The sequence below is a fragment of the Recurvomyces mirabilis genome (assembly GCF_035927965.1).
Source record: "Recurvomyces mirabilis strain CCFEE 5264 chromosome Unknown scaffold_1, whole genome shotgun sequence".
NCBI lineage: Eukaryota > Fungi > Ascomycota > Dothideomycetes > Mycosphaerellales > Teratosphaeriaceae > Recurvomyces > Recurvomyces mirabilis.
The window spans coordinates 867,774-895,520 of NW_027041935.1; the positions used below are offsets into that span (position 1 = coordinate 867,774).

General features: G+C 53.6%; 12 protein-coding genes across 12 annotated transcripts; 7 read left to right on the forward strand and 5 right to left on the reverse strand.

The window, feature by feature from the left end:
• Nucleotides 1–391: 391 nt before the first annotated feature.
• On the forward strand, nt 392–1,072 carry LTS14_000371 (uncharacterized protein; the record flags this gene model as incomplete). The annotated part of the gene is made up of 1 exon (XM_064833084.1): nt 392–1,072. The coding sequence occupies one exon, from the start codon at nt 392–394 to the stop codon at nt 1,070–1,072; it is 681 nt and encodes a 226-aa protein (XP_064699353.1).
• Nucleotides 1,073–1,640: 568 nt separating this feature from the next.
• On the forward strand, nt 1,641–3,407 carry LTS14_000372 (uncharacterized protein; the record flags this gene model as incomplete). The annotated part of the gene is made up of 1 exon (XM_064833085.1): nt 1,641–3,407. The coding sequence occupies one exon, from the start codon at nt 1,641–1,643 to the stop codon at nt 3,405–3,407; it is 1,767 nt and encodes a 588-aa protein (XP_064699354.1).
• A 458-nt stretch (nt 3,408–3,865) lies between these two features.
• LTS14_000373 (uncharacterized protein) lies at nt 3,866–5,576 on the reverse strand (the record flags this gene model as incomplete). The annotated part of the gene is made up of 4 exons (XM_064833086.1): nt 3,866–4,688; nt 4,739–5,064; nt 5,126–5,444; nt 5,506–5,576. The coding sequence occupies 4 exons, from the start codon at nt 5,574–5,576 to the stop codon at nt 3,866–3,868; spliced, it is 1,539 nt and encodes a 512-aa protein (XP_064699355.1).
• A 1,279-nt stretch (nt 5,577–6,855) lies between these two features.
• Nucleotides 6,856–8,120, reverse strand: LTS14_000374 (uncharacterized protein; the record flags this gene model as incomplete). The annotated part of the gene is made up of 3 exons (XM_064833087.1): nt 6,856–7,230; nt 7,310–7,705; nt 7,764–8,120. The coding sequence occupies 3 exons, from the start codon at nt 8,118–8,120 to the stop codon at nt 6,856–6,858; spliced, it is 1,128 nt and encodes a 375-aa protein (XP_064699356.1).
• Nucleotides 8,121–8,741: 621 nt separating this feature from the next.
• Nucleotides 8,742–10,324, reverse strand: LTS14_000375 (uncharacterized protein; the record flags this gene model as incomplete). The annotated part of the gene is made up of 8 exons (XM_064833088.1): nt 8,742–8,747; nt 8,831–9,096; nt 9,155–9,534; nt 9,590–9,661; nt 9,714–9,942; nt 10,004–10,094; nt 10,150–10,171; nt 10,230–10,324. The coding sequence occupies 8 exons, from the start codon at nt 10,322–10,324 to the stop codon at nt 8,742–8,744; spliced, it is 1,161 nt and encodes a 386-aa protein (XP_064699357.1).
• A 1,458-nt stretch (nt 10,325–11,782) lies between these two features.
• On the forward strand, nt 11,783–15,037 carry LTS14_000376 (uncharacterized protein; the record flags this gene model as incomplete). The annotated part of the gene is made up of 9 exons (XM_064833089.1): nt 11,783–12,086; nt 12,143–12,264; nt 12,318–12,345; nt 12,402–12,564; nt 12,620–12,741; nt 12,834–13,380; nt 13,448–13,583; nt 13,655–14,633; nt 14,730–15,037. 9 exons carry the CDS (start codon nt 11,783–11,785, stop codon nt 15,035–15,037), a joined length of 2,709 nt encoding a protein of 902 aa, XP_064699358.1.
• Nucleotides 15,038–15,265: 228 nt separating this feature from the next.
• LTS14_000377 (uncharacterized protein) lies at nt 15,266–16,018 on the reverse strand (the record flags this gene model as incomplete). The annotated part of the gene is made up of 2 exons (XM_064833090.1): nt 15,266–15,408; nt 15,466–16,018. The coding sequence occupies 2 exons, from the start codon at nt 16,016–16,018 to the stop codon at nt 15,266–15,268; spliced, it is 696 nt and encodes a 231-aa protein (XP_064699359.1).
• A 314-nt stretch (nt 16,019–16,332) lies between these two features.
• GDA1 (Guanosine-diphosphatase) lies at nt 16,333–18,028 on the forward strand (the record flags this gene model as incomplete). Its single annotated transcript, XM_064833091.1, has 2 exons — nt 16,333–17,958; nt 18,008–18,028. The coding sequence occupies 2 exons, from the start codon at nt 16,333–16,335 to the stop codon at nt 18,026–18,028; spliced, it is 1,647 nt and encodes a 548-aa protein (XP_064699360.1).
• Nucleotides 18,029–20,288: 2,260 nt separating this feature from the next.
• Nucleotides 20,289–21,538, reverse strand: LTS14_000379 (uncharacterized protein; the record flags this gene model as incomplete). The annotated part of the gene is made up of 2 exons (XM_064833092.1): nt 20,289–21,215; nt 21,458–21,538. 2 exons carry the CDS (start codon nt 21,536–21,538, stop codon nt 20,289–20,291), a joined length of 1,008 nt encoding a protein of 335 aa, XP_064699361.1.
• A 184-nt stretch (nt 21,539–21,722) lies between these two features.
• On the forward strand, nt 21,723–24,086 carry LTS14_000380 (uncharacterized protein; the record flags this gene model as incomplete). The annotated part of the gene is made up of 4 exons (XM_064833093.1): nt 21,723–22,104; nt 22,158–23,272; nt 23,344–23,904; nt 23,967–24,086. 4 exons carry the CDS (start codon nt 21,723–21,725, stop codon nt 24,084–24,086), a joined length of 2,178 nt encoding a protein of 725 aa, XP_064699362.1.
• Nucleotides 24,087–25,906: 1,820 nt separating this feature from the next.
• Nucleotides 25,907–26,116, forward strand: LTS14_000381 (uncharacterized protein; the record flags this gene model as incomplete). The annotated part of the gene is made up of 1 exon (XM_064833094.1): nt 25,907–26,116. The coding sequence occupies one exon, from the start codon at nt 25,907–25,909 to the stop codon at nt 26,114–26,116; it is 210 nt and encodes a 69-aa protein (XP_064699363.1).
• Nucleotides 26,117–26,377: 261 nt separating this feature from the next.
• On the forward strand, nt 26,378–27,379 carry LTS14_000382 (uncharacterized protein; the record flags this gene model as incomplete). The annotated part of the gene is made up of 2 exons (XM_064833095.1): nt 26,378–26,839; nt 26,894–27,379. The coding sequence occupies 2 exons, from the start codon at nt 26,378–26,380 to the stop codon at nt 27,377–27,379; spliced, it is 948 nt and encodes a 315-aa protein (XP_064699364.1).
• Nucleotides 27,380–27,747: the final 368 nt, after the last annotated feature.

The window sequence follows — 27,747 nt, forward strand, 5'->3', positions numbered from 1 at the left end:
ATTTGATCGAACTTGAGATGCTGTAAATTATACAACGTGGGAGCGGATGAAGAGGCAGACACCCAGGAAGTAGCAATCTTTGTCTTCCGTCGGAGTGCGGTAGGTTTCAGTAAATACCAAGGTTGGTGAATGCTGGTGCGGTAATACGGCAGACACAAGCCGCTGATATGTGAACATACCGTAGATTCAGACACAACTGTCAGTCACCTATAGCAGTAAGTTTGTGCCCGTAAGTCTACACTCTCGGCTTACTATTTTCAAACAAACACAAACCTCGAATACTGTGACGATCAGTACGTCGGCTACATCGGTAAGAAGAGTATTAGCAGACCACAAACAGCAGATACATAACCCCTTGATCTACATATTGACTCATCAAAGACTCATCATCATGGCCGGCTATCCAGGCTATCCCGGCTACGGTGGCTTTCGCCCTGATCTTCACGGCCCGTACGGTGGCCGTAAGGGCAACGGCATGGCGCAGCAAGACGACCTTTTCGCCCATCGCCGTGCAAGATCCGACGACATCTACGACCGTAACTTCGACCACTACGCCACTGGTCGTCGTGCACCACAGCAAGACTCCCGCAGACCGCCCCTCATCACAATCAATCGTCCAGAGGAAGATCTTCGGCGTTCCATGTCTCCATTGGAGCGCACAGGCCGCTATGGCGGCTTTGCTCGATTGTCAGCGTCGCCACCACCAAGAGCTAGCAGGCACAGAGTCGATAGGTTCGGTGATCGTTTTGGTGGCCTTGGGCTACCAGGTGGTGGCTTCAGAGATGAGAGACTGTCGATGGATCCGCCAGGCCCACGCAATCCGTTCGAGCGTCGCACACAACAAGGTCGCTTTGATCCGTATGGAGGTTTCGAACAACCGCGTAATCCGTTCGCTCCGGGCGGCTGTCGCTACGACAATTTGTTTCGCCCAGATCATGGCGTGGGTGGAGGACGTGAGTTCCCGCAGCAGGAGCACCAACAGCGTGAGTTCTATCGCGGCATGGTCGGTGAGCCGTGGGGTCTAGCATCGTGGAACAAATATGAAGAGGCGCGTCGCCGTCGTGGGCTATAAGTGGCATCAGTCTAAGCCAAGGAGGGAGTTCTCACCAGGCAGGAACAATCATGGCGGACAGACATCGTCGTGAATAGATGTTCGTTAACCTAGCCCTGTAGCATGAGTACAGGCTGAAGGGCATAGGGCTGTTGCACAATCATGATGGACGCTGTTCAATGGGAAAGCGATGCTGAAGGAAACGGTTGTTATGCGGTAAGGAGCAATCGTTGCTTTCGCGTACGTCATGAGGTCGAAACATGACAGCCGAGACGTTGGAGGCTGTGCCCGGGGAGTGTGTAATACCAAGAGCAGATAGTACAATGTCACATATGATGGAGTTATGCAAAGCAAAGCGCCTCGATGAAGTGCCATGGAAAGTGGAAAGAGATCGGCTCGGAGGAATGTGGCGCCGTTGTCAACGCACGATTGACTACGACTACTTTTGCCGCCTGCCAAAAATCCATTTCTTCCATTGTGACATGCACGATCCTTACCAACGTCGGGAAACTTCAGTCGTGTTTTGGCGCCCAGAGGCATAATAACGACTATAACATTCAGCCTCACACGACACAAACCCAACGCCACCATGGAGATCCAACTCTATGTCTACGACCTTACCAATGGCATGGCACGGCAGCTTTCCCAGGCATATCTTGGCATTCAGATCGACGCTGTCTACCATACCTCTCTCGTCTTCGGAGGAATCGAGTATTTCTTCGGCGCCGGTGTGCAAACATGTCGAGCCGGCTCAACCCACCACGGCCGACCGATGGAGACCATACCCATGGGGTCAACACAATTACCCCTCGAAGTGATCCTCGACTACCTAGAAAGTCTGAAACAAGTCTACACACCCGAATCCTACGATCTCTTTGCGCATAACTGCAACAATTTCACCAATGATTTTAGTATGTTCCTACTTGGAAGAGGGATCCCGGAGCATATTACTTCGTTGCCCAAGCGAGTCCTGGACACACCATTCGGACAGATGCTACGACCGCAGATTGAAGCAGGCATGAGAGGAACAGTGCAGCGGCCTTTGGACGAGCAGAATGCATTACCTTCGACTGCCGCCAGGAACGGGACGGCTCACGGGGCGGAAGGCTCGGCGCAGAGGACAGCCATTAGTACAAACGGGAACGGCATGACTGGCAATAGAACTTATGGGAGTGTGATCGGTGCAAAGAGTCTTGCGGAGCTTGAACGTCATCTGCAGGGTGCGAAGGAGACGGCTGCCACGGTCTTCTTCACGTCGTCGACTTGTGCGCCTTGTAAGATCGCTTACCCAATGTTCGACACTCTGGCCGATCGGTATTCGAACGCATTGTTCGTAAAGGTCGATGTGAATGTTGCCCAGGATGTCGGTGCAAAGTATCGAGTCAGGGCCACACCGACATTCATGACGTTCAAGAAGGGTGTGAAGCAGGACGAGTGGTTGGGAGCTGATCCGAATATGTTGAAAGGCAACGTGGAGAGGCTGATCAATACTGTGTTTCCTCCCCATCCACACACCTCGCTGAAGGTACCAACGCTGCAGTATGGAAGCCTGAAGCCTGTCACCTACAGCAAGGTCCCTCCCCTGGACAAGTTGATGACGAAGCTCGGGAACGCAGGCCACGACCCACAACTCACGATCCTGAAGTCCTTCATCGAGACACGCAACAAAGATGCTCGCGAGGCACCGCTACCAAATCTCCATGCCATCAGCCAGAAATTCCGCAACAAAGTCCTCTCCCTTCCCGTAGACGTCCGCTTCGCCGCCGTCGACCTCCTGCGCTGCGCCACGATCGACCCTCGCGTGAGCGGCTACTTCGCCGAAGAACGAGCTCCCGCACTCATCCCAACCCTCCTCAAACACATCAACGACCTTCCAACCTGCCCTCACAATCTACGCCTTGTCACAATCCAACTCGCCTGCAACATGTTCCCCTCCCCACTATTCATCCGAGAAATCACACAAGGCTCTACCGATCTTTTACAAGAGCTGATACAACTCGTCACACGCTCACTCCTTGATATCTCCCACCCCAGCGTCCGGGTCAGCTCAGCATGGCTAGTTTTCAACCTCGCCACGACAAACTATCGTGTCCGACGGGAAGAAGAACAAGAGGCTCTGGCCGAAGCGGAGCAAGTCGAGCTCGCTGCTTCGATAGTTGAGACTCTTGGCTCCGAGACTAACGAGGAGGCTGTCAAGGCTTTGCTGTTGAGTCTAGGGTTTTTGTTGTATTGCGGCCCTACAAATGGTGAAGTCATGGACTTGTGTCGAGCTTTGGACGTGAAGAAGACGGCGAGGGAGTGTGCGAAGATGAAAGGCTTGACGGATTTGGCGGGTGAGGTTGGTAGTCTGTTGTGATGTCAATGCAATACACTAGATGGGTGCATAGATCGAACTAGATTACGGGATTGACCACACCCATCATCAAATGATAACCACATGCGATCACACGTCGCAGAGGATACATGATCCCGCCCGTCTCGCAGCCCCCTTTTCCTGAATTTTGCAACTTTATTATATTGCACGGGACGGACTTAGTATCATGCGTACAGATGAAATGCCGGAAGTGATGTCCAGGCTTCTGGACAACAATGGTAGAAGTGACGCGCGTATCAAAACAGCGTACAGATAGGCACAGACAGATCGGATGTCTGTTTTGTTGAGGTTGCAGAAATCAGCATTCAAGTGCAATTGAGTTGATGTGCGCATAGAGTAGTATGAACGCCATTTGCCGACGGAACTGCATCGTAGCCACTCAACCCAGCTATTGGCCCGGTAAGTACAAGAGGCATCGTCACCCAAGCAAAAGCAACCCATCAAGAAGCCTTCGCAAGCTGTGACACACTCGCTATCTCCGAACCCCTCTCTGACATGGAAAGATCGATCGAAAACCCCACGCCCTTCTGATCCTGCCGGGTCAACATCCTCCGATTCTCTCTCAACCGCTCATACAGAACGTGCGCATCCCGGCGGTGCAGAAACTTCCTCCTCGTCGCTATCCGCAACAATCCCGCCAACACATCGCCCATGACGGGGAAGCAAACGGCGAGGTCGTGAAAGCAGACGAGACAGAGGAGGAAGATCCACTGCGAGTCTGGTTTCTCGAGGGTGGTGATAGCGGCGTTGGCGATCTGGCAGACTCCATACCACCACCAGATGAAATCGGCCGAGGGGTGGATGATGGGAAACATTAGGAGTTGGTAGTGGAGTTGGCGGGTGGAGGCTGAGTAGATGGCGCGCGGGGTGCATTGCTGCCATTGAAAAGTCTTGAGGGGGAGATTGGTGTCGAGGAAGGGCCGGAAGAGCTCGAGGACGCAGGTGTGGAAAATCACCTGGATGTAGGACTGGTGGCGCGAATCGCGGTCCCACTGTTCGATCAAGGGTCCGTTCATATCCGCCCATTCGAGGAGTCGCCGATATTGTCCTTCGGCGAAGTCGATCGATAGGTGCTCCGGTGAACCACCTGAAGGGTCAGCGAAGTAGGCAAGCGAGACTTCGTTCAGGATAAGCCACAGCTTGGAAAGTTTGGTGAATGTGTTTCCCATGAAGTCCGGAAGCGGCCAGGTGTATGCTTCTCCAGGAATCATGAACTTGGGAAGCTCGGACATCATCGGTGGTCCGTAGGAGAACGAGTGAAGTCTGCCACATTTAGCTCGGTACTTTAACAAAAATGACCCACTACAACTCACGTGGTGAAGTTAAATAAACCCCACGCCGCATGCGCTCGTGCTCGGTACCACTTCCTCTCGTGCTCGTCCAATTGGGTATATGCCTCCGGATTGTCACTCACGGTCCCCACCAGCTCAAGTCTTTGTACCATGTCGTACATATCTGCGAATACGCTCAGACCAATGTCTTCATTGCCAATGACAGTACAAGCCAGTCTGAAGAAGATTCCGGCGGCAAGGGTAGTAAGTGAGTTGTGATCACGCTCCTGTTGCCATAGGCGAAGGGTCGCATCGAAAAGTGGAGTACTGAGCATGAGGGCTCGTTGATCGATAAGGGAGTATCCGTGCTATTTGTCACCATTAGCAATACTGTCAGTGTGTGTACATCATGCAAGAGGCTCGACTCACGCAGGCCCAAAGCAATAATGACGTGACCAGCAACACTGAACAGAAATCGGTGTTGTTATTGAGGAGGTCCTCGATGAAAAGCTCCGAGTCGAAATGCCCGAGCACTGCATGGTCGGTATGGAGATAAAAGTCAAGCAGTCGGCGGGCGAGCTCATTCGGAACAGTCACCGGACACCACGCCGCTAAATTGAACCGTGCCAAGCGCTTGTCGCTACGAATGAACGGCGAGTCTGGCGGGAGCTGTTGGAATGTTGAGCCATGCTGAAACGCTGGAGCGAGTTCCGGAGGTACTTCTGCCGGAGAGGGCGGGAGGTCATCTCTGTCAGAAAAGTTGTTAGACAGGTAGGACTGTACGCTGGGGTTTGGTGGTGGATGAGTACCCCATGCGGAGAGGAACGTCGCCCATGATGCGATGCACTCTTCGGGCATGCAGAGCCTTCAGGGTTGCCATGTCGGGGAGCCTGTCGTAGGCATAGGCATGCGAGTGGGACAGAAACAGCTGGTACTCTAGCGGGCCAACCAGGTAGGGAAATGAGGATTGGGCGGTGGCATGGAAGGAGAGGGTATCGGTGACGATGCTCCGCGGGGAGGTGACGGCGGTGGGGGAGGTGGACCTGCTTTGCACCTGGTCAGCGCTCTTCGCACGTGATGCGACGTAGACGCGTGGTACCCGGGGGATTGTCTCGACAGCTTCGATTGCAGCTCCTCATTCTGCTCTCGCAATGTCTGGTTTTCTTGTCCCAAGGCCAGTGTCCTCTTCCTCAAAGGCGCCGCTCCCGTCTCATCGTCGCTGGCCTCATACTGGCAGACGTGCCCACCCTTCTCGCATTTGTCACAGATTGGCCGCTGTCCGTTGCACTAGCACATGGCGAGCCGTCAGCCAGTGCGACTCTGCGGGGAGGACGGAGGATGCGATGCTGTGCAGACATACTCGGACTTTCCGCCGTCGACTGCATGGTCACTACGATTCAGTAAACAGCTCCGTGGCGGCTGGGTATGGGTATGGATAAGGATATAGCTGCTGACTGTGACGTACCAGACCTGACACGCTACGCGTACTCCTTGTCTCTTGGGCCTGGGTGAAGCGGGAGTGGCAGCAATGGGCGCTGAGGGGTCGAAGTGCAGTCCGAGCGAGCACATTACTATTGTCTTTGCATGCTGCGTGCCTGTCGGTGTTTGATGTGACAAGCTCAACCTTTGCCGCACGGTCCATGAAGATGCTGCCTCCCTCCTCGCCATCCGCTGCTTTCATGAGCCAACCTCATACTATTGTAGCTCCGACGACGGCCTACGTGACCGCCTCCGCCAGCGACACAATGTCAGTTGTATGGACGTGCCCGGGGTGAACTCCGAGCCTACCTAGTCTACCTACACATACTAGTACTGAATGTTACTATTCTATATACCTAGATCGATAGTACATATTGTTCAAATAGTATAAAAGGTCATTCGGTACGTACGACTCGGAGCTATAGGTCAAAGTACCTTGTTCTCACGTACATCGAGAACGACTTCAAGTGCTAAAGAAACTACAACCAGGTCGTTGACTCATAATCCAATATCGCGACCAACACTAGAACAGGCGGACATCATGATCACGAAACATACGAGATTTGAGGATAGCATGCCGTATCTATCTTCCATTTCCTGCTGCGACTGCAAAAGCTGGAAATATGACATGACTACACACCGTACTACCTGGCCAATCCTCCGAGCCCAGATTCGTTTCTTCAAGGTGGTGGGTGTATATTGACAAAGTACTGCGCATCGAACGTCATACCCTGGCCGTTCTGAAGCCTGGTGAGATAATCCCGCAACGTGGCGCGTATCGCCGGTGCGATATTGAGATTCTGACCGCGTTGCGAGTTGAAAGGCGCGAAAGCCGCCGTGATAGCCTGGTCGGTGAAGGTTCGGACACGCGTTTGCAATTGCGCCATGAAGTCGTCCAGAACGACATCCCACCATTCCTGTAGCCCAGTCACCGGCCAGCCCTGGTTCGCAAACGCCGTTTCGATGTAGCCGAGCTGCGCTCTGATCTGGTTGCGAGCGATGTTGAAGTGGTTGATGAAGTTCTGATCGTTCATGTATTCCATGATAGCGAAGCCCTGCAATGTGCAACAAAGGTCAGCAAGATATCTTCCGTGGCAGCTGACGGCGCTGGAACGCATGTAGACTCGAACTTACTATACGGACGGACTGCAACAGGGCGTCTTGAGTCTGAACGGTATCTGCGTTGACTGCTGCCCGAGCATTACGATTGATGGCATCGAGTGAGATGGGATCGTGCAGACTCCAAAGCTGGCCCTTGGGTCCATTGATCTGCTGATCAGTGGGGATGAGAGGCTCTGGCCAGTCGACGGACCCGAAAGCTCCCATGAATCTTTCTTGGGCGGTGGCAGGTTTATCGCCATAAGGACCACCTATGGCAGGCCGTTGGGCCAACTCATGCAACGGATGATCCCAGTAAAAGTTGATCGTGTCAGCAGGGATAGGAGGCAGATACGGCGAAGGAATTTGTCCGTTGGCACCGCGTAGTCTGCCTAGAACGATCGTTTCGAGAAATCGAGCACCGAATTGCGGCTGTCAACATGCAATCAGTGCTGAAACTGTGATATATTCCCGAAGACGATGTACTCACCTCAATAGGATGCTCAGTCTGATCACCAGTCAAGCCACCCGGATGGTCACCAGCCGCTACGGTTAAGATGTCGATAGCAGGGCCGACACAGCTCCCAGGTCGTAACCTGTACTGTTGACGGGTTACAAGATTCGCGTTTCGGCCGGCATAGAGTCTCGAGATCTCGTTGACGGCTGCAGCGATGAGAATGAATACGTAACGGCCTAGATTGGCCTCATAGTGATCCTGCCCACGAGTCTCGAGTACGTGGGTCTCCATGGGGCTGTCGAGAGCGAGTTCTCTCTTGTTTGCAGCGATACCTGGTGTGCCGTCGTTCGTGCAGACTCCCGGCAGCTTGCAAAGATCGAAGCTGCACATTGCTGGAGCGTCTGGTGCTTTGCTGATCTTGCAGCAAGCGGGCTGCTGCCGTCCGTCTGCGAGTCTCATTAGCCCCTCGAGTAGTGCAGTCCGACCGGAAGGACTCACAGGCACAGCGAGTCTCGCCTTTCCCAGTGTTAGTCCGCAATATCTCGATCTCGTCCTTGGCGCAGATGGCGTTTGCACAGTCAGAGTCGACGCCTTTACTGTCAGTCTTGGTGACCCAGCGACAATCACTGAACGGTGCCGGTGACGGGCAGCAGTACTTCTTCGTCCCACCAAAAACGCAGTTGGTCTCGAACAGCTGGTCTAGACCAACGGCACAACTCTTGCCACTACGAGATGTCAGTTTCGTCCGCAGTACATGTTCACCGATGATTCCTACTCACCATCCAGTGAAGCCACACCCTTGAGTCAGCTGCGAAAAGCCCGGATCAGGACAGCAGAACGACTTCTTGCCCCTCGAGCATTTGTCAGTGTTCCCATCATTGGTGAAGCCGCCTCCCCATGACGACTGGATCCCCGCCATGTTCACTTCACCGGCCCAGCACTGAGCGCTACAGTCACCCTTGCTGCCCTTGCCATTGTTGTCGCCTCGCCATGTGCAATCTTTTGGTGCGGTTATAGCTGGACAGCAGACAGGCTTGCCATAATGCTAATTCGGTGTCAGTCAGAAGCCTGGTGGTTTAGATGCTATAACGCAGACTCACGTGATTCTTCTTTCCGCAACCAGCGTCATCCCAGCCCACGACCGTCATGCCACTGCCACACGCTGCGGCCATAGCGTTGTTGTCTTTCAGATCCACGCATTTGCCGTCGTACGTCTTGCACTGCTGGCCGTTGAATGCTGAAGCACTCTGAGAAACCGACTCAGGGTCCGCATTGGCCAGATTCTTGAGCTGCAGGTCTCCCAAGCTGGAAGTGGATTGGATGGATCTCCCCAAAAGTGCTGCATGAGCGCTGTACTTATCATCGTCTGCAGTGAAGATGGAACGTCAGCTAGAGAATAAAATGTATGGAGGGGTCGTACTGACCTCCGTCTGAGGCCCATATCATGGCACCGCCCAGCCCGACATCATTTGCCCAATCGACCTTCTGTTTGTAAGTGTCCGCGTTATCATAAGAGATCCACTGATTATCATTCCAGACGAAGTACATGACTGCAGCATCATCGTCGTGGATCGGTTTAATAGAAGGGTTATTCTTCAAGACGCTCTCGACCTCGTAGTAGGCGAGAGATCCTCCGGTCTTCGTGCACGGTCCAGGATCAGACGCTCCACTGAACCCGCATCCAGGAGTCGTGCAACCGGAAGAGGCGAGGGTAAAGGAACGACCGTAGAAGCCGAAGCCCATTACGACCTTGGACGGTGGGATGTCAACCCTCCAGAACAGCTCTGCAGCCAGTTTGATCTCGCTACGGCACAAGTTAGCACGATACTGTTCGCGTGTGCTAAGCTGAGCGAACATACGTCAGGTTAGTGTGGCCTTGCACAATGGAGCCGATGGGATTGGTCGAGTCCCACACGCCGTGCAGATCATATCTGTAATCCAGTCAATAGGCAGTATGAAAGAATGGTTCCAGTCCCGACTCACGTCATGAGATTCGTCCAGTCGGCATGTTTGAGCAGGCCGGGCAAGTCAAACCATCGAAGATACCAGAAGGAAGAAGGTGAAGTGAAGCTCAGTCCATATTTGCCGCCACTTGCATCGAACGTTTCTCGCAATGTCTGCATCAAAAGGACATAGTTGGCGGTATCTTCCTTCTTACCACCCCGGTCAGGCGCTCCAGGATACTCCCAGTCAAGGTCAATGCCGTCAAAGCCTGCAGCATCATATGTCAGTGTCCATGATGCAAGGTGTATGCTTGATCAGCGAGTCCTTACCATATTGTCGCATGAACTGTACTACATTGTTTGCGAACTTCTGTCTCTTGCCAGAGTCGGCGGCAATATCACCAAATACTGGCTGCGTTGCCTGCACGGCCTAGTCAGCAGATGGTCGTGTGGCAGGCTTTTCCTACACTGCGTACGGTTCCATTGTCTGAGAAAGTCCTGTGTGCAATCTCGTCAGTACTCGTATCTTTCGTGTGGAGGTTCCGAAACAACACACCAGCCTCCTACACTGACGAAGACTTTCAGATCGGGCTTGACGACTTTGATGTTGGTCGTGTCCGAGAACAAGCTGGCCTCGGTGGCAGCGTCCATCGTCACGATCTGGAGTGAGCCTGGGTCGTTGCATATACCGTACCAGGGTAAGCGATGCCATTAACAACCACGACATCTGCACTAGAGCAAGCGGAAGCGACGGTCGAACGTGCACTCTGTAGAGAGTTCGCGCAGTCACCAGTGCAGAGATACGCCACCCCATCGCTATCAATGGCCTCGCCGCTATGGTACGGATCAGCGTATGCACGAATTCATTATGTTGCCGGTTGCCACCAACGTCAAAGACAGGTCGATCAAACCATCAGGGCAGGACACGCTGGTGTTGAGAGCCTGAAGGCAAGGTGTAGACACGTTGTACGGCATAGGCATGTACAGTCCCTGGAGTTGTTGTGCTGTTGCAGCAGCGGCCAGTGCCAGTAGTAGGGACAGCATGGCGTCCTTTGCCCTCAAACGAACTGTTGAGTAGTTTGCGGAAAAGACGAGGTTCAGTAGTCCCCCCGAAGGAAGGCAGACAGCTGTATAGCAACAACGTAGAGACGGAAGACGACTCAATTCAATTTCGGTGGGTGATGCCTGTTACAGCATCAGACGCAACTTGGTGAAATGCCTTACCAGAACCCAATCGCGATGGACTGGTCGCATAGTGTGCACGTCCAAACGACCAGCAGTGTTCGGCGACATGGGTAATTCTTGCCGCGGAGAACATGATAATCAGGAGTGCAGATTGCAAAGAGGTCCAGGATGGGACGGTATGTGGATATGGACTGGCGTCCCAAGCGAGAATCTTCTGCCATTGTGACTAGTCTAGTTCCGCCTTCGACCTCGTAGAGTAGACCAACATCGCCAAGGCTGTTGAGTATGTATTGCTAGCAACGATCTACAGGGCTTCAGCTTGCTTTGGCTCCGGGCGCTTCAACCCGCAATCCTCCCGTCAGGGGCCGTCGAGAATCCGCATATATATGGCTTGGCACCGCAGTTCATCCTTCTTCCATCGCCCGAAACACACGGAAATTAGTCCCCGTTTTGCTGGTCGTAAGTTCGAGGCGAAACGATAGTTCCGTCACCCGCCAAGGACGCTCAGCATGGGAAGCAGCGCGATATTATCTTGGCAAGCTGACCAAGCCTGAAGAAGCATGTGTAGCAGCGGATCTCAGACTCCACATTTCCTCTGAGCTGGGCAATTCTGGCAGGACCTTATGCAGTGTTGGAATTGCAATCGACACTTTAGCCATGTGTAAAGCTTTGGCTTGGGCCCATGACGAGGTTTGCACATGCCTGTGGGCCTCAACCTTAGGTGAATCCTACGCTTAGCCATGGGGCCAGGGGTAGTCCTTCCATCCACTTTATGGAAGACGCGATGTTGCACAAGGACGCCCGTCACGGACCGAGCACTCATAGGGCTGTCTGCGTTTGTTCTGCCTTCTTCTCATATATCGTTTATTCCTTGTTGCTCCTCTCGGATTTGCTGTTCTGCTCTCGACGGCCCCTCTCTTCGTTATGGCCGAAAATCGCTCATTCAGCAGAAGAACGACGGGTGGTCTCTTCATCTGTACTCTTGCTGCTCTCTTTGCGATCTATGTCCACATACAGTCTTGTGCTGATCCCGCTCATGCTCATAAGCTCCAGACCATAGTGTCCAGAAGTGTTAGCAGCATCAATGATGGCCTCGGCGGTGGCTCCCACGATCTCTCATATCACTCGACGAATGTCTCGCTAGCGCGGCGCGACGATTACAGCTGCGGACCCGGTAACCCTTGCAGAAACGGGGCTTGCTGTGGTGAGGGTGGCTATTGTGGTTATGGTAAGCGACGTCGGTACACAGAGACCTATTCGATCCGGAGACTGATTGTAGGCAAGGCTCTACATACTGTGGCAACGGGTGTTCATCCAACTGCGATGCTACCGCCGAGTGTGGAAAGGATGCCAAGGAAAGTGGACAGAAGTGCCCACTGAACACATGCTGTAGTCAATACGGGTTTGTAAGTGCAACTGAGACACTTCATACGACTGTCATTCGTCTAACAAGCGGCAGTGTGGAACGACATCAGATTTCTGTGGAAGTATGTCGGCCGAGAGCAACGTTGCAGCTCTTCACGTACTGACCTTGCTGCGACAGCAAAATGCCAAAGCAACTGCGTAGAACATCCAACTCCGCCTAGTGGAGGCTCAAGTACTGGCATCCTCCAGAATAAAGTCATTGGCTACTATGAGTCTTGGGCCAACACTTTGGCTTGCCACAAAGTCGCGCCTACCGATCTACCACTGGATGCTCTGACACAGTTAGTCTTCTGCTCCCCGTGCCTTATCTTTCGGTGCCGATGACAATCTCCGTAGCGTGAATTACGCATTCGCCTACATCGACCCGTCCATGAATTGGCTCGCTGATAAGATTTCTCAGCCACTTTCTTTGCCGATACCTATATATCCACTTACGATATTGCATGCAGAAAAGACAGGTATGACGGTGAACGTGTATCTGACCGCAGCAATTCTCTGACCCGATCTCCTGATAGCAATACCGGACAATACTGTGACCCAATCATTGCAGGCTGGGAAGCCCAAGGCGGCGTCAACTCCACCCAAGCCTGCTCGGACTGTTGGCTCGGCGCGCAAGCACTCCAATTGGGCAATCCTTTGGGCTACGACCAAGGTCAAGCCGACAACTTCGCCTCTCTGACCTCGAGCTGCAGCTCCAACCAGTACAGCTATGCTACACCCACCGCCTATGCTCTCAACGCCACCGATACGGCGCCAAGTGCCTCGCCCACATCCGCACCTGGATGTACTGGCTCATACTACGTGCAGGCTACTGACACATGTTTCGACCTATCGCAGTACCTCAACGTCAGTACGTACAACCTCCTGGTCTACAACGGATGGGACATGTACTGTCGGAATTTCAACGCTTCTGTTGGCACCAGTTTCTGCTCTCCCCCGACCTGCAACACGTACACATGGCAAGTCGGAGATACATGCAACGCCGTAGTTTTGGCAAATCCATCCATCACGTTGACCCAATTCATGTCCTGGAACCCGAACTTCGACCCTCTCTGCCAGAATGCAGGTAATTTCGTTGGCTACGAGGTCTGTTTGAGGTGTGTTTATACTTCACTCATGCGAGCGCAGGCTCGATCGTACCGCCACTGACTAAATACTCTTCAGTCCTCCAGGCGGCATACTCACTCCTACCGCCACCAGCGATCTCGGTGGTGGTGTCTCATCCGCACCAACGGCAGCGGTACCAGTCCCTTCCAACGCAATGGACGGATCCAACCGAAATTGTGGTAAATGGTATAACGTACGTCGCACCAAACGACTCCCAAATCACTGCCAGGCCCAAGTACCACAACACTGACACATCCGAAATAGATCGTCTCGGGCGATGAATGCGGAACAGTGTCCGTCGGCAACGGTATCACCTTAGACGACTTCTACTTTCTCAACCCAGAGATCAACACCCAATGCACGAACCTCCTACTCGACATCGCCTACTGCGTCCAGCCCGTCGGGACCATAACCACGTATCCCAACTACACGACCAGCAGCGGCACGAAACAAACCATTACTGTCGCCCCCAACACCTTCTCCTCCGTCAACACCGCCATCCCGACCTCCACGCCCGCACCTGCCGGTTTCGACTGGGAACCCACGTTCCTCCCTCATGCGGCCGGGACCAGGGAAGACTGTGCCTGGTATGCCAACTACAGCTCCGCGGTCCCCATGTCCTGCCAGGACATCGCGGACGAGTACGCCATTTCCATTGAGCAACTCCTAGACTGGAACCCCAGTCTCAACTCGGACCCCAGCAACTGTAGTCTGCAGCCGGGCTACAGCTACTGCGTGGTAAGCTCGGACGCCGCAGTAGATACTTCCCGTAACGACTGCACGCCCATAAACGCCACCAAGATTGTCACTGGGACCGCGCAGAACTGCAACTGCTTCATTCGTCTGTCAGGGACGTATGCCCAGTCCTATGGCTGCGCCCAGATCGAGTCCGAGTACAGCCTCACCGACTCCTCGCTCATCGACTGGAACACCTGGCTCAGCTCTTCAGACTGTGACACCGGTCTTTACGCGAACCTAGACGAAGGCGACTATCGACCGCTCTGCGTCGGGTTGAATGCCACTCAGTCTATCGGCACCATCAGCGCCGGACCCAGCGGGACACCTTCGCCCACGACCGTCACGACTGGTGGGACAGCAACGACAGTAGCCATGGGTCCGACAGCCTCGGGCGAGGTGGAAGGGTGCGAAGTGTATCATACTGTTGTCGATGGAGATTCGTGTTATGGTATCGAGACGACCTACGACATCACCGTCTCGCAGTTCTACGCCTGGAATCCTAGTGGTAAGTCCTCTCCAAAAGGAAAAAGGAAAAAGATGTGCCCGTGCTTCAGTTCCTACCAAGAAAATTGCTAACCAACCACTTTTCCTCATCGATTAGTCGGATCCGACTGCACCGGCATGTGGCTCGGCTACGCCTACTGCGTCAAAGGACCATCTTCTGCACCTACAACCACCGCCCCAACCTCCACTGCCGCTTCCCAAGCGCCTCCAGCACCCACACAATCCGGCATCACGGCGAATTGCAACGAATACTACGTCGTGGCGAGCGGCGACTCCTGCGCCAAGATCGAGACGCAGTTCGGTGACACTTTCGCTCAGCTGTATGAGTGGAATCCGGCGATTGGGGATGATTGCCAGAGTCTATGGCCGGGGTATGCGATTTGTGTTGGTATCGCTTCGTCTTGATCGGCTGAGCAGGCAGCAAATCCTTTTTTCACGACCTTCGTAGGTGTGTGAAGGACGCGGATGGTGACACTAGATATTACTCGTTGCGCAGTTTGCCTTCGCATTCCCAATGTTCTACGGGATTGTGACTTCCACTTCATCGGATTTTCCTGCCCGTAGACAACGTGTTGGAACAGCCACTGATCAGAGTTTGTGAAGGGAGTGATACTGTGGCACCGTCGTGACGGCTCAATTCCACGGATACCCAACCACAGCCGGAGGCCGTCGATAAGCCGTCCTATACCCATTCAAATCGTTGAAAAGCATATAATACTCCGTCATGACGCTCGGAAACGGACACTTCATCCATCCGACATCATGCTCCGTGATACCTTCAACAGGCTCGTAAGTATTAGATTCCGGCCGTGTGTTCGGCATCCAATTCTTACCGATGACCTTGACCCAACCTTGGCGCTCTTGGTCGTAAGCTGGTGGAGCCGGGGCGTCGTGGACGGCGGATTTGAGCGAGGCGGCGTCGATCTGGATACAGTATCTGTAACGTGGCGAGCGGCCCATGCTCACGGGAGTCGCGTCGCTGGCGTCGGCCTGTTCCGAACGCACGGCGTCCTCCGCCCACGTTCGAAAATGCCGCCGCACGGCTGCCGCGTCCACGCCGTCGAATTGCGCTCGATCATCAAATACAGTCCAGGTCATACGCTGCAACACATCGTCTCCATGATAAAAGTCCATGTTCTCCGCCGTCCACGCGCGCAGTCGCCGCATGAATTCGGTCCAGTCCGTATCATTGTCGTAAGTGGTGCGGTAGATGACAAACCCCCAGGTCTTGTGGCCATCGGCTTGGTAGTTGGCTTCGATGCGGTCGGCGTGGCTGGACTGGGTGCTGATTTGGGGATTCCGGGGGGAGGGGTCCGGGGCAGTGTAGTTGTTCATACGGGCCAGGAAGGCTTCCTCGCTTATGAGATTTTCTTGATTGGTTGACATAATTTTTGTTGTCAGAGAGATTCCAATAATCAAAGGAGGATGGTTTGACATGTACGCATATATACAGTACCTGACTAAGCGATCTTCAACGTCGTGGCTACGGTGGCCGAGGGCTGGGCTCCGCTTTCCTAACTTAGGATCTCAGGGTTCAAGGGAAAGTAGTGTTGGCAACTTTATTGGATCGTGCCTGCTTCTTTCTCCCACGTAATCGACAACTCCTTCCTCTTGCATCTCAAATTAGCTTACCTCACCGCACTCCACCCTCTCCGTCACTCGTTTCAAATCGCCAATGCAGCGATAAAAGCGTCAACTACATGCCCAGCGACGTCGACCCCCCATCCTCCAAACCATCCACCTGGTCCTACACCGGCTTCACCACCACCAGCAAACCCCGTCGCCGATCCTCCGCTCCTCTGCCAAAACGAGAGGGCGATCCCCACCGTTCCTCCGCGAGTCACGGGAGCACAGATCAGATCCAGTCGATGTCGGAGAAGGTGCGGGCCGCGTGGATGAATCAGGGACAGCGGGCGCGGTATATCAAGACCGGCTGTCTGATTGCCTTTGTTCTGCTGGTGCTGTATTATATCGTTCCTAGTGGTACAAGTGCCAGCGTACCTGTGGTGCCCGGCGTCGGCAAGTTTCCGGGCGGGGATGTAGCATCAGACCCTTCCGTTGCGACGACGAGATGCACACGGAGTTATTCAAAGGACAAGCCACTGATTCAATATGCGCTTATGGTTGATGCGGGAAGCACGGGAAGCAGGATCCATGTCTACCGCTTCAACAACTGCGGCCCGACGCCTGAATTGGAGGACGAGGTGTTCAAGATGACGGAGAAGAAGGAGGGGGGTAGTGGTTTGAGCAGTTACAAGGGGGATGCAGAGGGTGCGGCGAAGAGCCTGGATATGCTCATGGATGTGGCGGTCGCGTCGGTGCCGGATAAACTCAAGAGCTGTACGCCTGTTGCGGTCAAAGCAACGGCTGGGTTAAGGAAGCTAGGCCCTGAGATGAGTGACGCTATTCTGAAAGCTGTACGGACAAGATTAGAAACGGTCTATCCTTTTCCTGTCGTGAGCGAAGAGAGACACGGCGTTGAGGTCATGGACGGCAAAGACGAGGGCGTCTACGCCTGGATCACAACCAACTATCTCCTCGGCAAAATCGGTGGCCCGGACAAAACTCCCACAGCAGCGGTCTTCGATCTCGGTGGAGGAAGCACCCAAATCGTCTTTCAACCTACCTTCAAACAATCTCCCGATGGCGGCATGCCCGAGAAAATGCAAGAAGGTGACCACAAATACTCCCTTTCCTTCGGCGGTCGCGACTTCGAACTGTATCAGCATAGCTATCTTGGGTACGGCCTCATGGAAGCCCGAAACAATCTGCACCGCGTAGTGGTCCAAGGCATGCACGAGAATCATCCCGAAAGCAAATCCTGGCTCTCCCAACCCATCTCTAACCCCTGTCTCCTGCCCGGCTCCTACCGCGAGGTCAAAGTACCTCTGGACGAAGGGCATCCTTTGGGAAAGACAGTGACAGTCAACATGACCGGTCCAGTCGCGGGCTCCGCTTCCGCCCCAGCCCAATGCCGCGCCCTGGCCGAGAAGACACTGAAGAAGGAATCAGAGTGCAAAATCGCTCCCTGCGCTTTCAATGGCGTGCATCAGCCTTCGCTGGACAAGACGTTCGCGAGAGAGGATGTGTATCTTTTCTCCTACTTCTACGACCGCACCGCACCACTCGGAATGCCGGAATCCTTCACCCTACGCGAACTCAAAGACCTCACCTCGCGCGTCTGCTCCGGAGGCGATGCGTGGAGAGTTTTCGAGTCCATCCCTGGCGCGATGGAGGAGCTGACGGATCGGCCGGAGACGTGTCTGGATTTGAATTTCATGCTGGCGTTGTTATTGACGGGGTATGAGATGCCGATTGACCGGGAGGTGAGGGTTGCGAAGAAGATCAAGGGGAACGAGTTGGGGTGGTGTCTAGGCGCTAGTCTACCGCTCTTGAGTCAGAGTAGCGGGTGGAAGTGTCGGGTTAGGCAGGTTGCTTGAGTGCGACGGGTTTGTTGTGGGAGGTATGCATGGTGTTTGTGGCGTTCTTGGCTATGTGAGAGTGGCTTTGCGAAGCACGTAGTGCGTGGGCAGATGCGTATGTGTATGGGTATTGTGATTGGCTCGTGGGAGGGCAGGATAAGTATAGAGCCACTGAACAGTTCCAGAATAATCGCAATTATCACTGCTTTGCGGATCCGTTATGATTGGTCGTCGGGCCCAGAGCGAAGCGATGGAACAGTCAAGTCACTGGCGCTACCGTCCGGGCTTCACTGAAGAAATCTGAGATAGTGATCAGTGTCAGTGGCAGGCTTACTCTGACCTTCACGATCGGCCGACTACAGCACTCACATCCACACGCGCCTTGCACTGGCCCCAGAGAAGATACAAGCATGCCAACGCATCACATCTTTCGCAGGCGTCGGCCGCTGCCTCCTTCGTGGTGGGGGCTCTCAGACTTACACATTCTTCACTGCTATCTAGTGACTGGGGCTCAACATAGACGAGAAGTTTCGCAAAAGGCGGGAAGCAGTCACTAGAGTAGGGCCTTGCACTAGCAAACATACGTCCTTCATGCCTTTCAATCACTGCTCTATCTTGTGACACTCCTTGCGGGACCGGCTGTGTGCTTTCGCAGAAAAGCACTCCGTAGATCGAAAGGAATCGGTTCTGCCACCAGCAAGATATGGATTGAACATCTTCCCAAAGCTCAGGAATACCGCAATTCGCCCTTTCGCCCACCAACGCACGGACGACACTGGTCGGCGTCGGCATCACATTCACCTCGATCGGAGGTACATATCCCTTTCCTCCCAATGCATCCCCTCTCCTCCATCCTGCCACTGACATGATTTAGTCCTCACCCTCCTGCTCCGCATCCTCACAATCATCCTTCGCCACCGCGCTCTCAGCTGGGATGACTTGAGCCTGGCTCTCGGGTTCTTGGCTTCCATGGGCTTCACAGCCGCCTCGTTCGTGAGTCTGAAGTGGGGTATTGGGAGGGTGGAGACCGAGACGCTGTCTTGGATCCCCGATGAGTGGCCATCGAGAGCGATAGGGGTAAGTCAGCTCCGTTCATTCGTCTGCCTGTCTGTCTATCTGCCTGTCTGCGTGGTAAAGAGCGAGCCAGGAAGCGACGGAGTGGTGAGTGAAGAGTCCGAAAAGGGCAGACTGCTGACGAACAGGGTGATTGGCAGGCACTCTACGTGATCGAGGTGATCTACTATCTTGCGCTGTTCTTCATCAAAATGAGTATTCTATGTCTCTATTTGAGGCTGTGTAAGTTCAAAAACTCCCATATCCAGACGGTCGGACATGCACAGATCTGAGTCTTCATATTGTAGCAAGCAATATCCGCAATCGCTTCTGGAAAGGCACCCTTATTACCATGGCAGCCATTGTTGTACAGTTCCTCTCGACGATGGTGATAGTGGGTATGCAGTGCCACCCAACGAACAAATACCGGGAGGGCAACATGTCTGGACGATGTGTGAACGTCACGGCATTCTTCTGAGTGAGGCCGAGCGTAGGTCTCATGACACACAGGAAATATGATAACAAGCAACTAGCAACGAACATCTTCACAATCGTAACAGACGTCATCATCCTATCCCTACCCATCCCAATGCTTATCAAACTCCAAAACCCACGAGGACAAAAACTTGGACTCCTAGCCACCTTCCTTGTCGGAGCCGTGGCAACACTCGCAAGCTGTATTCGCCTCTACTCAGTCCGCATCTATACCGAAGCTGGTGAAGCTCTAAAGGATGCCGCGCCGATCAATACCTGGAGTTTCACTGAGATATATCTGGCTATGCTGTGCGCCAGTGTACCAGCTTTTAGGCCGCTATTCAAGGACATTTCGAAGTTCGGGTGGTGGAGAGTTCGTGATGATAGGTGTGCAGAGGGGAAGGGGCGGGGAGACTTCGACAAGCAGGAGAGGTATTTGCCGAATATGAAAGAGTTGCCGCCGATCGCAGAGGATGTTATGTCGACCAGAACATATCATAGATCGTGACGAGGTTCGGGACGTGGTTCGGGAGAAGACGTGCTTGTGGCGAAGCCGGAGCCTGTGATGCCACGTGCTCCCAGGATGTCGCACTTGAACCAAAGTCTGTACTGCTCGGTTGGCTACGGTACGTACAATGCCAACGCTGCTCGCTAGTTCGCCCCTTGATGGAGTATCCAGCACACGCTGCTGGTGCGGAATGGCAGTTTTAGTAGATATGCAACTCCGTCACCACCATCAGAATTTGCCGCCAGCTTACACCCTCGCCTTCCACCAGCGCTTGCGCAGCTTTGTAGGCTTTGTCGGTGTACACACAGTAAGAGAAGTTGTCACGATGTAACCTCGGAAGGGGCATGTCGAGCGCACGGGCTAGCTCATCGACCGTGCAATACCATGGCTGATCGCCTTCTGCACGTGGCATGTATTGGCCGTCAGATGGGTACTCTTCGTGGTTGTCACGGGTCGGCGTCAGCAAGAATCGTGCAGGCTCAAGCACCGGCCGCGATCGGCTCATGGGCACGCCCAGGAAGGACTTGCTTGCGGTGAAGTTTCCGTAGAGCTCATTGAAATCCGTCCCCATGGTCATTATCGGATACGACGGACAGCACAGTAGCAGACTTTGAAGACGCGCTTGAATATGATTGACACACCAGTCGAAGGCCTTGGGTCTGCAGGTTTCAAGGAGGCTTTGTGCCACAATCTCCACTTTGGTGCACCGCTCGTAGGTTTGTGCGAAACTTTGGGCGGGGTCCAGAATTTCTAGAGTGTTGCCGACGTATTGGCTCGCAAATTGTTTGAGGTGGTTATGGCGTCCTCTGAACGGCCGCTGGCTGCAAGGTCGATGCTTGGCAAAGTCTTGAATTGCTTTGACGATCGACGTATTCTTATCGTAGGTGACCAATTTGCCGTAGGTCTCCCTGATACCGGCCATCGTCTTGGCACGCTCATGTGCCAGGATATATGGTGCATGAAATTCGACTGCTTCGTGGAGCGGTTTGCAGGTAGCATCAGCGGCGAAGATCGTCTTTAGTTCGACATATTCCAGTACTCCTGCTCGGAGTTCTAGGGGTAAACCGGAGAGTGTCATGGTGCTTTTGTCGCCGGCCATGCTTGCACCAAAGGTCGTGCTCGCAAGCTGCTGTCGTTAAGATAGTGGATAGACCGTCTCGATGAGTTAGAGAATGCCTCAGTGTTCCCATTCTATACCGTACGTGAGACATGAGGACAACACATGCAGGTAGTCAGATGTACTGCCGCATTTATATCAGCAGACAAGAAGTGCTCAGGAGCCTGTGATGACCATATGGAAGGCATACGCTGGTTCTACGACTGGGCCATGTGCTCACACCAGTCAACTAGGCTTGAGACCATTCTTACCCAACGAAATGGGCTCGTATCCGCCATAAGACCAGGCATGTCGTATTGGTCAATACCATCGGGTACTGATCTTTTGGGCATGGTGTTGAGGAAGGATGACTCCGCAAATGGAAAGGATTCGTTCCTGCGCAAGCGCTCGCGGTCCGAAGCGTTGCGCTAAATGTTCGGCAACAGCATCCGAGAGCTGTCGCTACGCCGCCCCAAGTTCAATGTTCTTGCTGTTGCACATCGCAATCCTCTCTCATCACAACATTATCAGCACAGCATGGCGACTTTCAGAGACTGGGTGCGCACCGAGTCACTCGACAGCCATGGTACCATCGATCAATTCCAGGGTGCAGCAATAGCCATAGACGGCGATGAATATCTGGATACATTGCTAACGAACAACCTGACACGCGAGCCTCTCCTGCCAGCGCTTGGCGGGCTCCCATTCGCGCTCGATAAGCATGTCAAAGATGATTTGAACAATTTCGCCGCCAATGACATCACTCCCATCTTTGTTTTCAACGGCCTCCAGTTGGCCAGCAGGGACAAGGCTATCGTGATGCGAGAAGCAAGAAAGGCTGCCAAGGATCTCGATGAAGCATGGAGCATCTACGACCAAGGCCGCGGCGAAGAAGCTGTGAATGCGTTCGGTAAAGCTTGTAAGTGTTCCGTTTACTGAATGATCACCCAGTGAGATCTGACCTAAGTGTAGGCAATTACAAAACTGCGCACATTGTCAGGTGGCTGCAATTACATCTCTACGGCCGTGGAGTTCATGTACAGATAGCGCCATACACCGCCGCGGCCCAGCTTGTGTACCTTGTCGAGACTCGCATGGTAGATGGCATTTTGGGCTCGGCTAGTGCTCTAGCATTCGGCGCCGACAAAGTCATCACGTCCATCTCATGGGAGAACAAAACCGTCTCATGGGTGGAATCGAAACTTTGTCAAGGCAAGCTTATGTTCACTCTTGACGGCTTCATAGACACCATGCTACTCTCGGGCTGTCTTCCCCATCTGCTGCCTTCGTTCCCGGAGATAGAGGTCGAACCAAACCAAATCCAAGCTGCGAGGCCGTTCATCGCCCGTGCGAACGGCGATGTCCACTCCCTACTTCAGCAGAAGGATGAAGAATACTGCGCTGCTTATCGCAAAGCCAGGTACTTTATCAAGCATCCTGTGATCATGACCACACAAGGCAGATTTGAAGCCAAAGGATTGCCCGAGCTAAAGATGCCGGGCGACTATCACGATGTCACCGGCCATCGTCTTCCGACCGAGGTGATGTACTATCTGTCGACTGGTCTTGCTGGGCCACGAGTACTCAATTGGTCTGTCTCCAAGCAAGTTCTTGAGCTACCACCGCTCGATGGCGGCAACTCCAACGCCTACAGAGATCTGGTGCAAAACAAGTTGACAGACATCCGTCGACGATCACTAGCTGTCATTTGTGGACAACTACATCGTCACTATCAATTCACTGCGCTGGAAGTCAGCTACTGGTTTAACGAAGAGACGAACAGGATTTCGCTTAAGGACGAGGTTCAGGTGTCGCCCCCAGCGCAGAGCACATTCCATGTGAAGGACCAGACGCTGTCTGATGACATGACTACGCATCCCTTGACCACCGCCTTCGGCATGCTATCAGATGCAGGAACTGCAAAGTCTACAGTCACAAAACGACCCGCACATTCGAGCGGCATATTGTCGTCGACGAAGGAGTTGGTGGGGAACACCGTCTTCCGCTTCCTACAGGATACGAAGTACGCCAACGCGGATCACACACTCACACCCTGGGGCCGAGCACTCAATGTTGCGCTACAAGAGGTATGCTATCTGGGTCGCATTCGATACTTGGTTGTCTTCATGGTAGCGGTCATTAGCTAATCGTAAAATAGGCCAGCAAGAACGGTCTACTCGACTTGTGTGTTACAGGAACTGAGGCTGAGGAAGCAATCTTCATGGCTTTTGAGCTGCTTCGTATGCGAGTACTGCACAACCAGAACCTGTTCCCAACGCCACAGTTTTCCGGCCAACCTCTGCGTGGCACCGAATCGGACAAGCAAAACACGCTACTCATCAGCCGCATTGCGTGCCTGGGTTTCTTCCGACATCGCCAGATTGGTTATACTGGGCCTCTCTCAAGGCATCTGCTTGCATACCACCAAATGGCAGCGTCGGTCCGTGCCAGTCTGCGTGACCTTCTCGAGATGAACGCTTGTGCGATGTCGATCTCTGGTGCTGTTGACCGCAAGACGATCAAGAAGAGCTCGATGAAGGAGCTCGCAAGTAAGCTGCCTTTCGTCCAGGAACCTGATCTCGGCCTGGCCCTCATCGTGAAGAGCTACCTAGACGAGCAATCGAACGAGCCTTCTAAGCGACAGGACATCACTCGATGGTTCAACTATGTGCTGGACATGGAGGGTGATTTGGAGAAGGCATGGAAGCTGTGGGCATGCGTGAGTCCTTTTTGCCAATCTATCAGACTTTAGAGTTGGTGTGGTGAGCTGACTATCAATAGGTCAATGCTGGTGTCCAGTCCGCGGATACTATTGTCGCCCAGGAGGCAGTCAAGCGTTCGTTCCAGGATGCTGACGAGTGGCTGCAAAAGAAACGTGCAACGACCAATGGCACCGCCTGATCGACGGAGACCAGAAATTCTTGGCGTAAGGTGATCTCACAGCTGGTTCGCTCGGAGAAGGCATTTCTGCTGTGCTGGGTACACCGTGCCCGGGTTACACCTCCACAGATCAGCGGTGATAGTGTTGACCCGAGCACGTCTACTTCCCTCGCTTCCCTGCCTGGCAACTCGGCCAACATTAGAGTGGTACATTGCTACCCGCTGCATACGTGTAGTAGAGTGTAGTATCGTCAAGCAAGGTCCGCCTTCAACCTCTACCGCTTTCTCTGCGGACGTTCCTGAAGTGGACCTGGTTGGCTAGCACACTCAGACTGCTACGGAGGCTCGACTTTGAGCGCCGACAGTGGACACGAATTATGAGCTCCATGGTTGATCATGATGACTTCGCACGTGTTCGAGGCAGATGTGGTGTACTCCACACCCTGCAAAACTTGCCAGTACCTGCGATGGCCCACAATTTAATTAGGACGTCTGCAGTCCGAGTAAGCTCGTTACCTTTTCAGAGATTGTATGCACATTTTATGCCGGAAGACTGGACGAAGATCAGCGAAGAAACAGCCCAAAGTAGTGGCTGCGAGTCGTGGAGATCTGAAATTGTCTGACACGTACCATTTGCAGTAGTGTATACAATCCCAAACAGGAATATTTCATGATAGGACCTGGCTCCAGCTGACGTTGCATCAACGAATGCACGACCCATATCTTTCCCAGGCATTAAGCTTCACACTAAGGCTAACGGTGCGGGCCTGTAGCCTTATTGTGAGCGCTGGGGTTTCTCTTCTCTCACCACTTCCTCCACTTTCTTCTCTGCCTCTCGCCATGAGCTAATGTCGCGCAATGTTTACGATGTGCGAGTATAGTCCACATTCAAGCACGAGATCACCTCCTGACATCTGAGACTTGGCAGCGACCAAGCTAGCATGCCGCGCAGCCGAGAGTGGAGCCTCCTGGCATAACGAGAGGTCGCTCAAGCTGTGGTCTTTGGTGCCTACGATACTGGTCAGGATACCCGGCAAGTAGCTTGCTACAACTCACGGATGCCAAGTTAATGGACCCATAGCTTACAGTGAGATTCGTTGTCCACATCACTATCCTTTACCGAGAAGTGTACTCCTCGGAACCTTTCCAACAGCCAGGTGCTGAGGGTGATCATCCGGACGATCACAACTGCTAATCTTGTGCTACTCCTGCGTGTTGCTCCAGTATTTGCTTCAGCATCACGGAGCTAGCGCATGATTCAATCAGTCTTCAATACTACTTAGCCGCCAAGAGTGGCAGGTAGCTGCCTCCTACACGCTTTGAACGAGAGCCGACATCTGTTTGTGGAAGCAAACACGCATGCTGTTATCAGCCACATGACGATCATCTCCGATAGTCGACCAAAATATACCGGATCCGGCACCTTGGCAACAACCAGCAACCATGACTATTGTGCTTCAACCGCGGCTCGTTCTTTACTGACCAGTACGAGACATTACATTGGTCGACCAGGCTGGTGGTCCACTGCTGCTGATACCGAAGTTCTTTGATCTTGTACTGTCAGTGTCGATCATTGCGGATGTCAGCATGGTCTGTTGACGACAACGCACTGCATCTTATCGTCAAGGCAAGTTATGTCCTCGCTGTATGGGTCGACGACGACGACCGACGGAGATGTCGATGGCTCTTATCTTCTCACGATGTATAGAATGTGAAGACGATGTTGTATAAAGGTCTGCTCGATTATCGATTACAATCCCATCCGCATCCCAAAGAACTTCAGCATCACCACTTGCAGCACCAACTCTCATACCACCAGCTCCTTCTTTCCTCGGGCCACGATGCATTCTTACGCTATCCTCGCTTTGGCGGTTGCTGCGGCCGCATCGCCATGCCCATACGGCCAGATGGCTGAGAAGGGCATGCTGTCCGCCGAAGACTCTGCCAAGTTCTTCGCTGCCCGCGAGAAGCGATTTGAGGGCAAAGAAAGCGTCATCACAGCCGAGATCGTGGGACGTGACGCTGAACATGCTGCACAAGAGCAGTTCTAGAAGCGCCAGTTGCTCGGAGGCATCCTGAACCTTGACGGCGGACTTCTTGGTGGTGTGCTCCAGCCATTCCCCAGAGTGCTATCTGGCCTTGGTCTCCCGACGTATGTATTTCTGGCACATGTATTGAAGGAACCGACCAAGTGAAATCGTCGTACACCCCAGGAGTTCAGCCTCAAAGAGATCCCCGGCGATGACGGGGCCCATCAGTACCAAGCGCCAGGCTCAACAGACGTCCGCGGCATGTGCCCGACTCTCAATACCATGGCGAATCATGGCTTTATAAGCCGCACCGGCATCACGACCTTCGCTGAGGCTGCGAACGCTTGCCAGATCACCCTCGGATTCGGCTACGACACTTGCACTTTCTTATCAGCCCTCGGCTTGCTCGCTGGAGGTGGCTTGCCTTCGGGCAAATATTCCATTGGAGGCGCTCATGCTCGCGTCCCTAACACGCTCGGCCCATCTCTTGGTATCAGTAAGCACGGTTTCTTCGAGGTCGACAACTCCATCTCTCGTCAGGATGCCTATTTCGGTGACCAGGCAAACTTCCAGCTTGCTCGCTGGCAGAGGCTGGTCAATATTACCGAGAACTACGGTGGCCAGTTTGGGATCGACACTTTTGCTGAGGAGCGCGTGCTCTTGTACGATGAGGCCAAGGCCACCAACCCACGGTTTGATGCCGGCACTAGGTGGCTTGCTGTCACTACTGCTGAGCGTGTCTTTGTAAGTCGAGCCTGATAGTACCGAATGCCAACGGATGTTGATCCTTGTCTCTAGATCCCTCGTGCTCTGCCAAACGGCACCGACCTGAACAACGCCAACTTTCAGAACGTGGCACCCTTCTACCTCAACGAGACCTTCTCACGTGAATGGTTCCGTCGCCCAACGCCATACTCGCTTGCCAACACTGGGACGGATATCGCTGCTCTTCTCGCCGCCAGCTCCGAGCTCACCACACCCGGCGCAAACGAGGGACTCGGCAACTTCGTCCCGCTTGGCACAGATATTAGCGACATTACCCCTGCACAGGCGACCTGCTTCCTCGCCAGTGCAGTTTTCGACAACACCCCAGGTTTCTTGAGCCCAGCACTTGTCGACAACTACGCCACCGTCCAGGCCTTCCTCAGTGGCGCTGTGGCACCTTTGTTCGCCGGTTATCGCTGCGACCTCAACTTTGCCAAGCCCGGACCCGATGCTGGTGATAGCACTGCTGGTGTGAATGAGACGTGCAACACCTTGAGGAATGGTGTCTATCAATGCTAGATGCACAAATATGTCACTGGCGTGGTGATGTTGGGTGAGTAGGCAATCGAGGCATATGAGCATGAGTCGAACAGTAGCAGGAATGGATGGGCCACAAGCTAGCACCATGAGGAAACCCAGTGAGCGCTATATGGCCCGGTTGCTAGATCAGATAGCTTATGAGTATGAGCGAAGAATTTGATCCTTTCCACGATCCCTTCGCAACTTCACCCACTGAGATATGCGGACGCGGCAATATTGTGACCTCGGGCTCCCCACCCTGATAAGCTGTTCGGGCGCCTAGTGCATTGCTCATGGGGTCGAGCCTATACCAATCGTCTAGCTGCTGGCCTTCAGCCCTAATTACGACGTGTTCGATGCGCTGACGC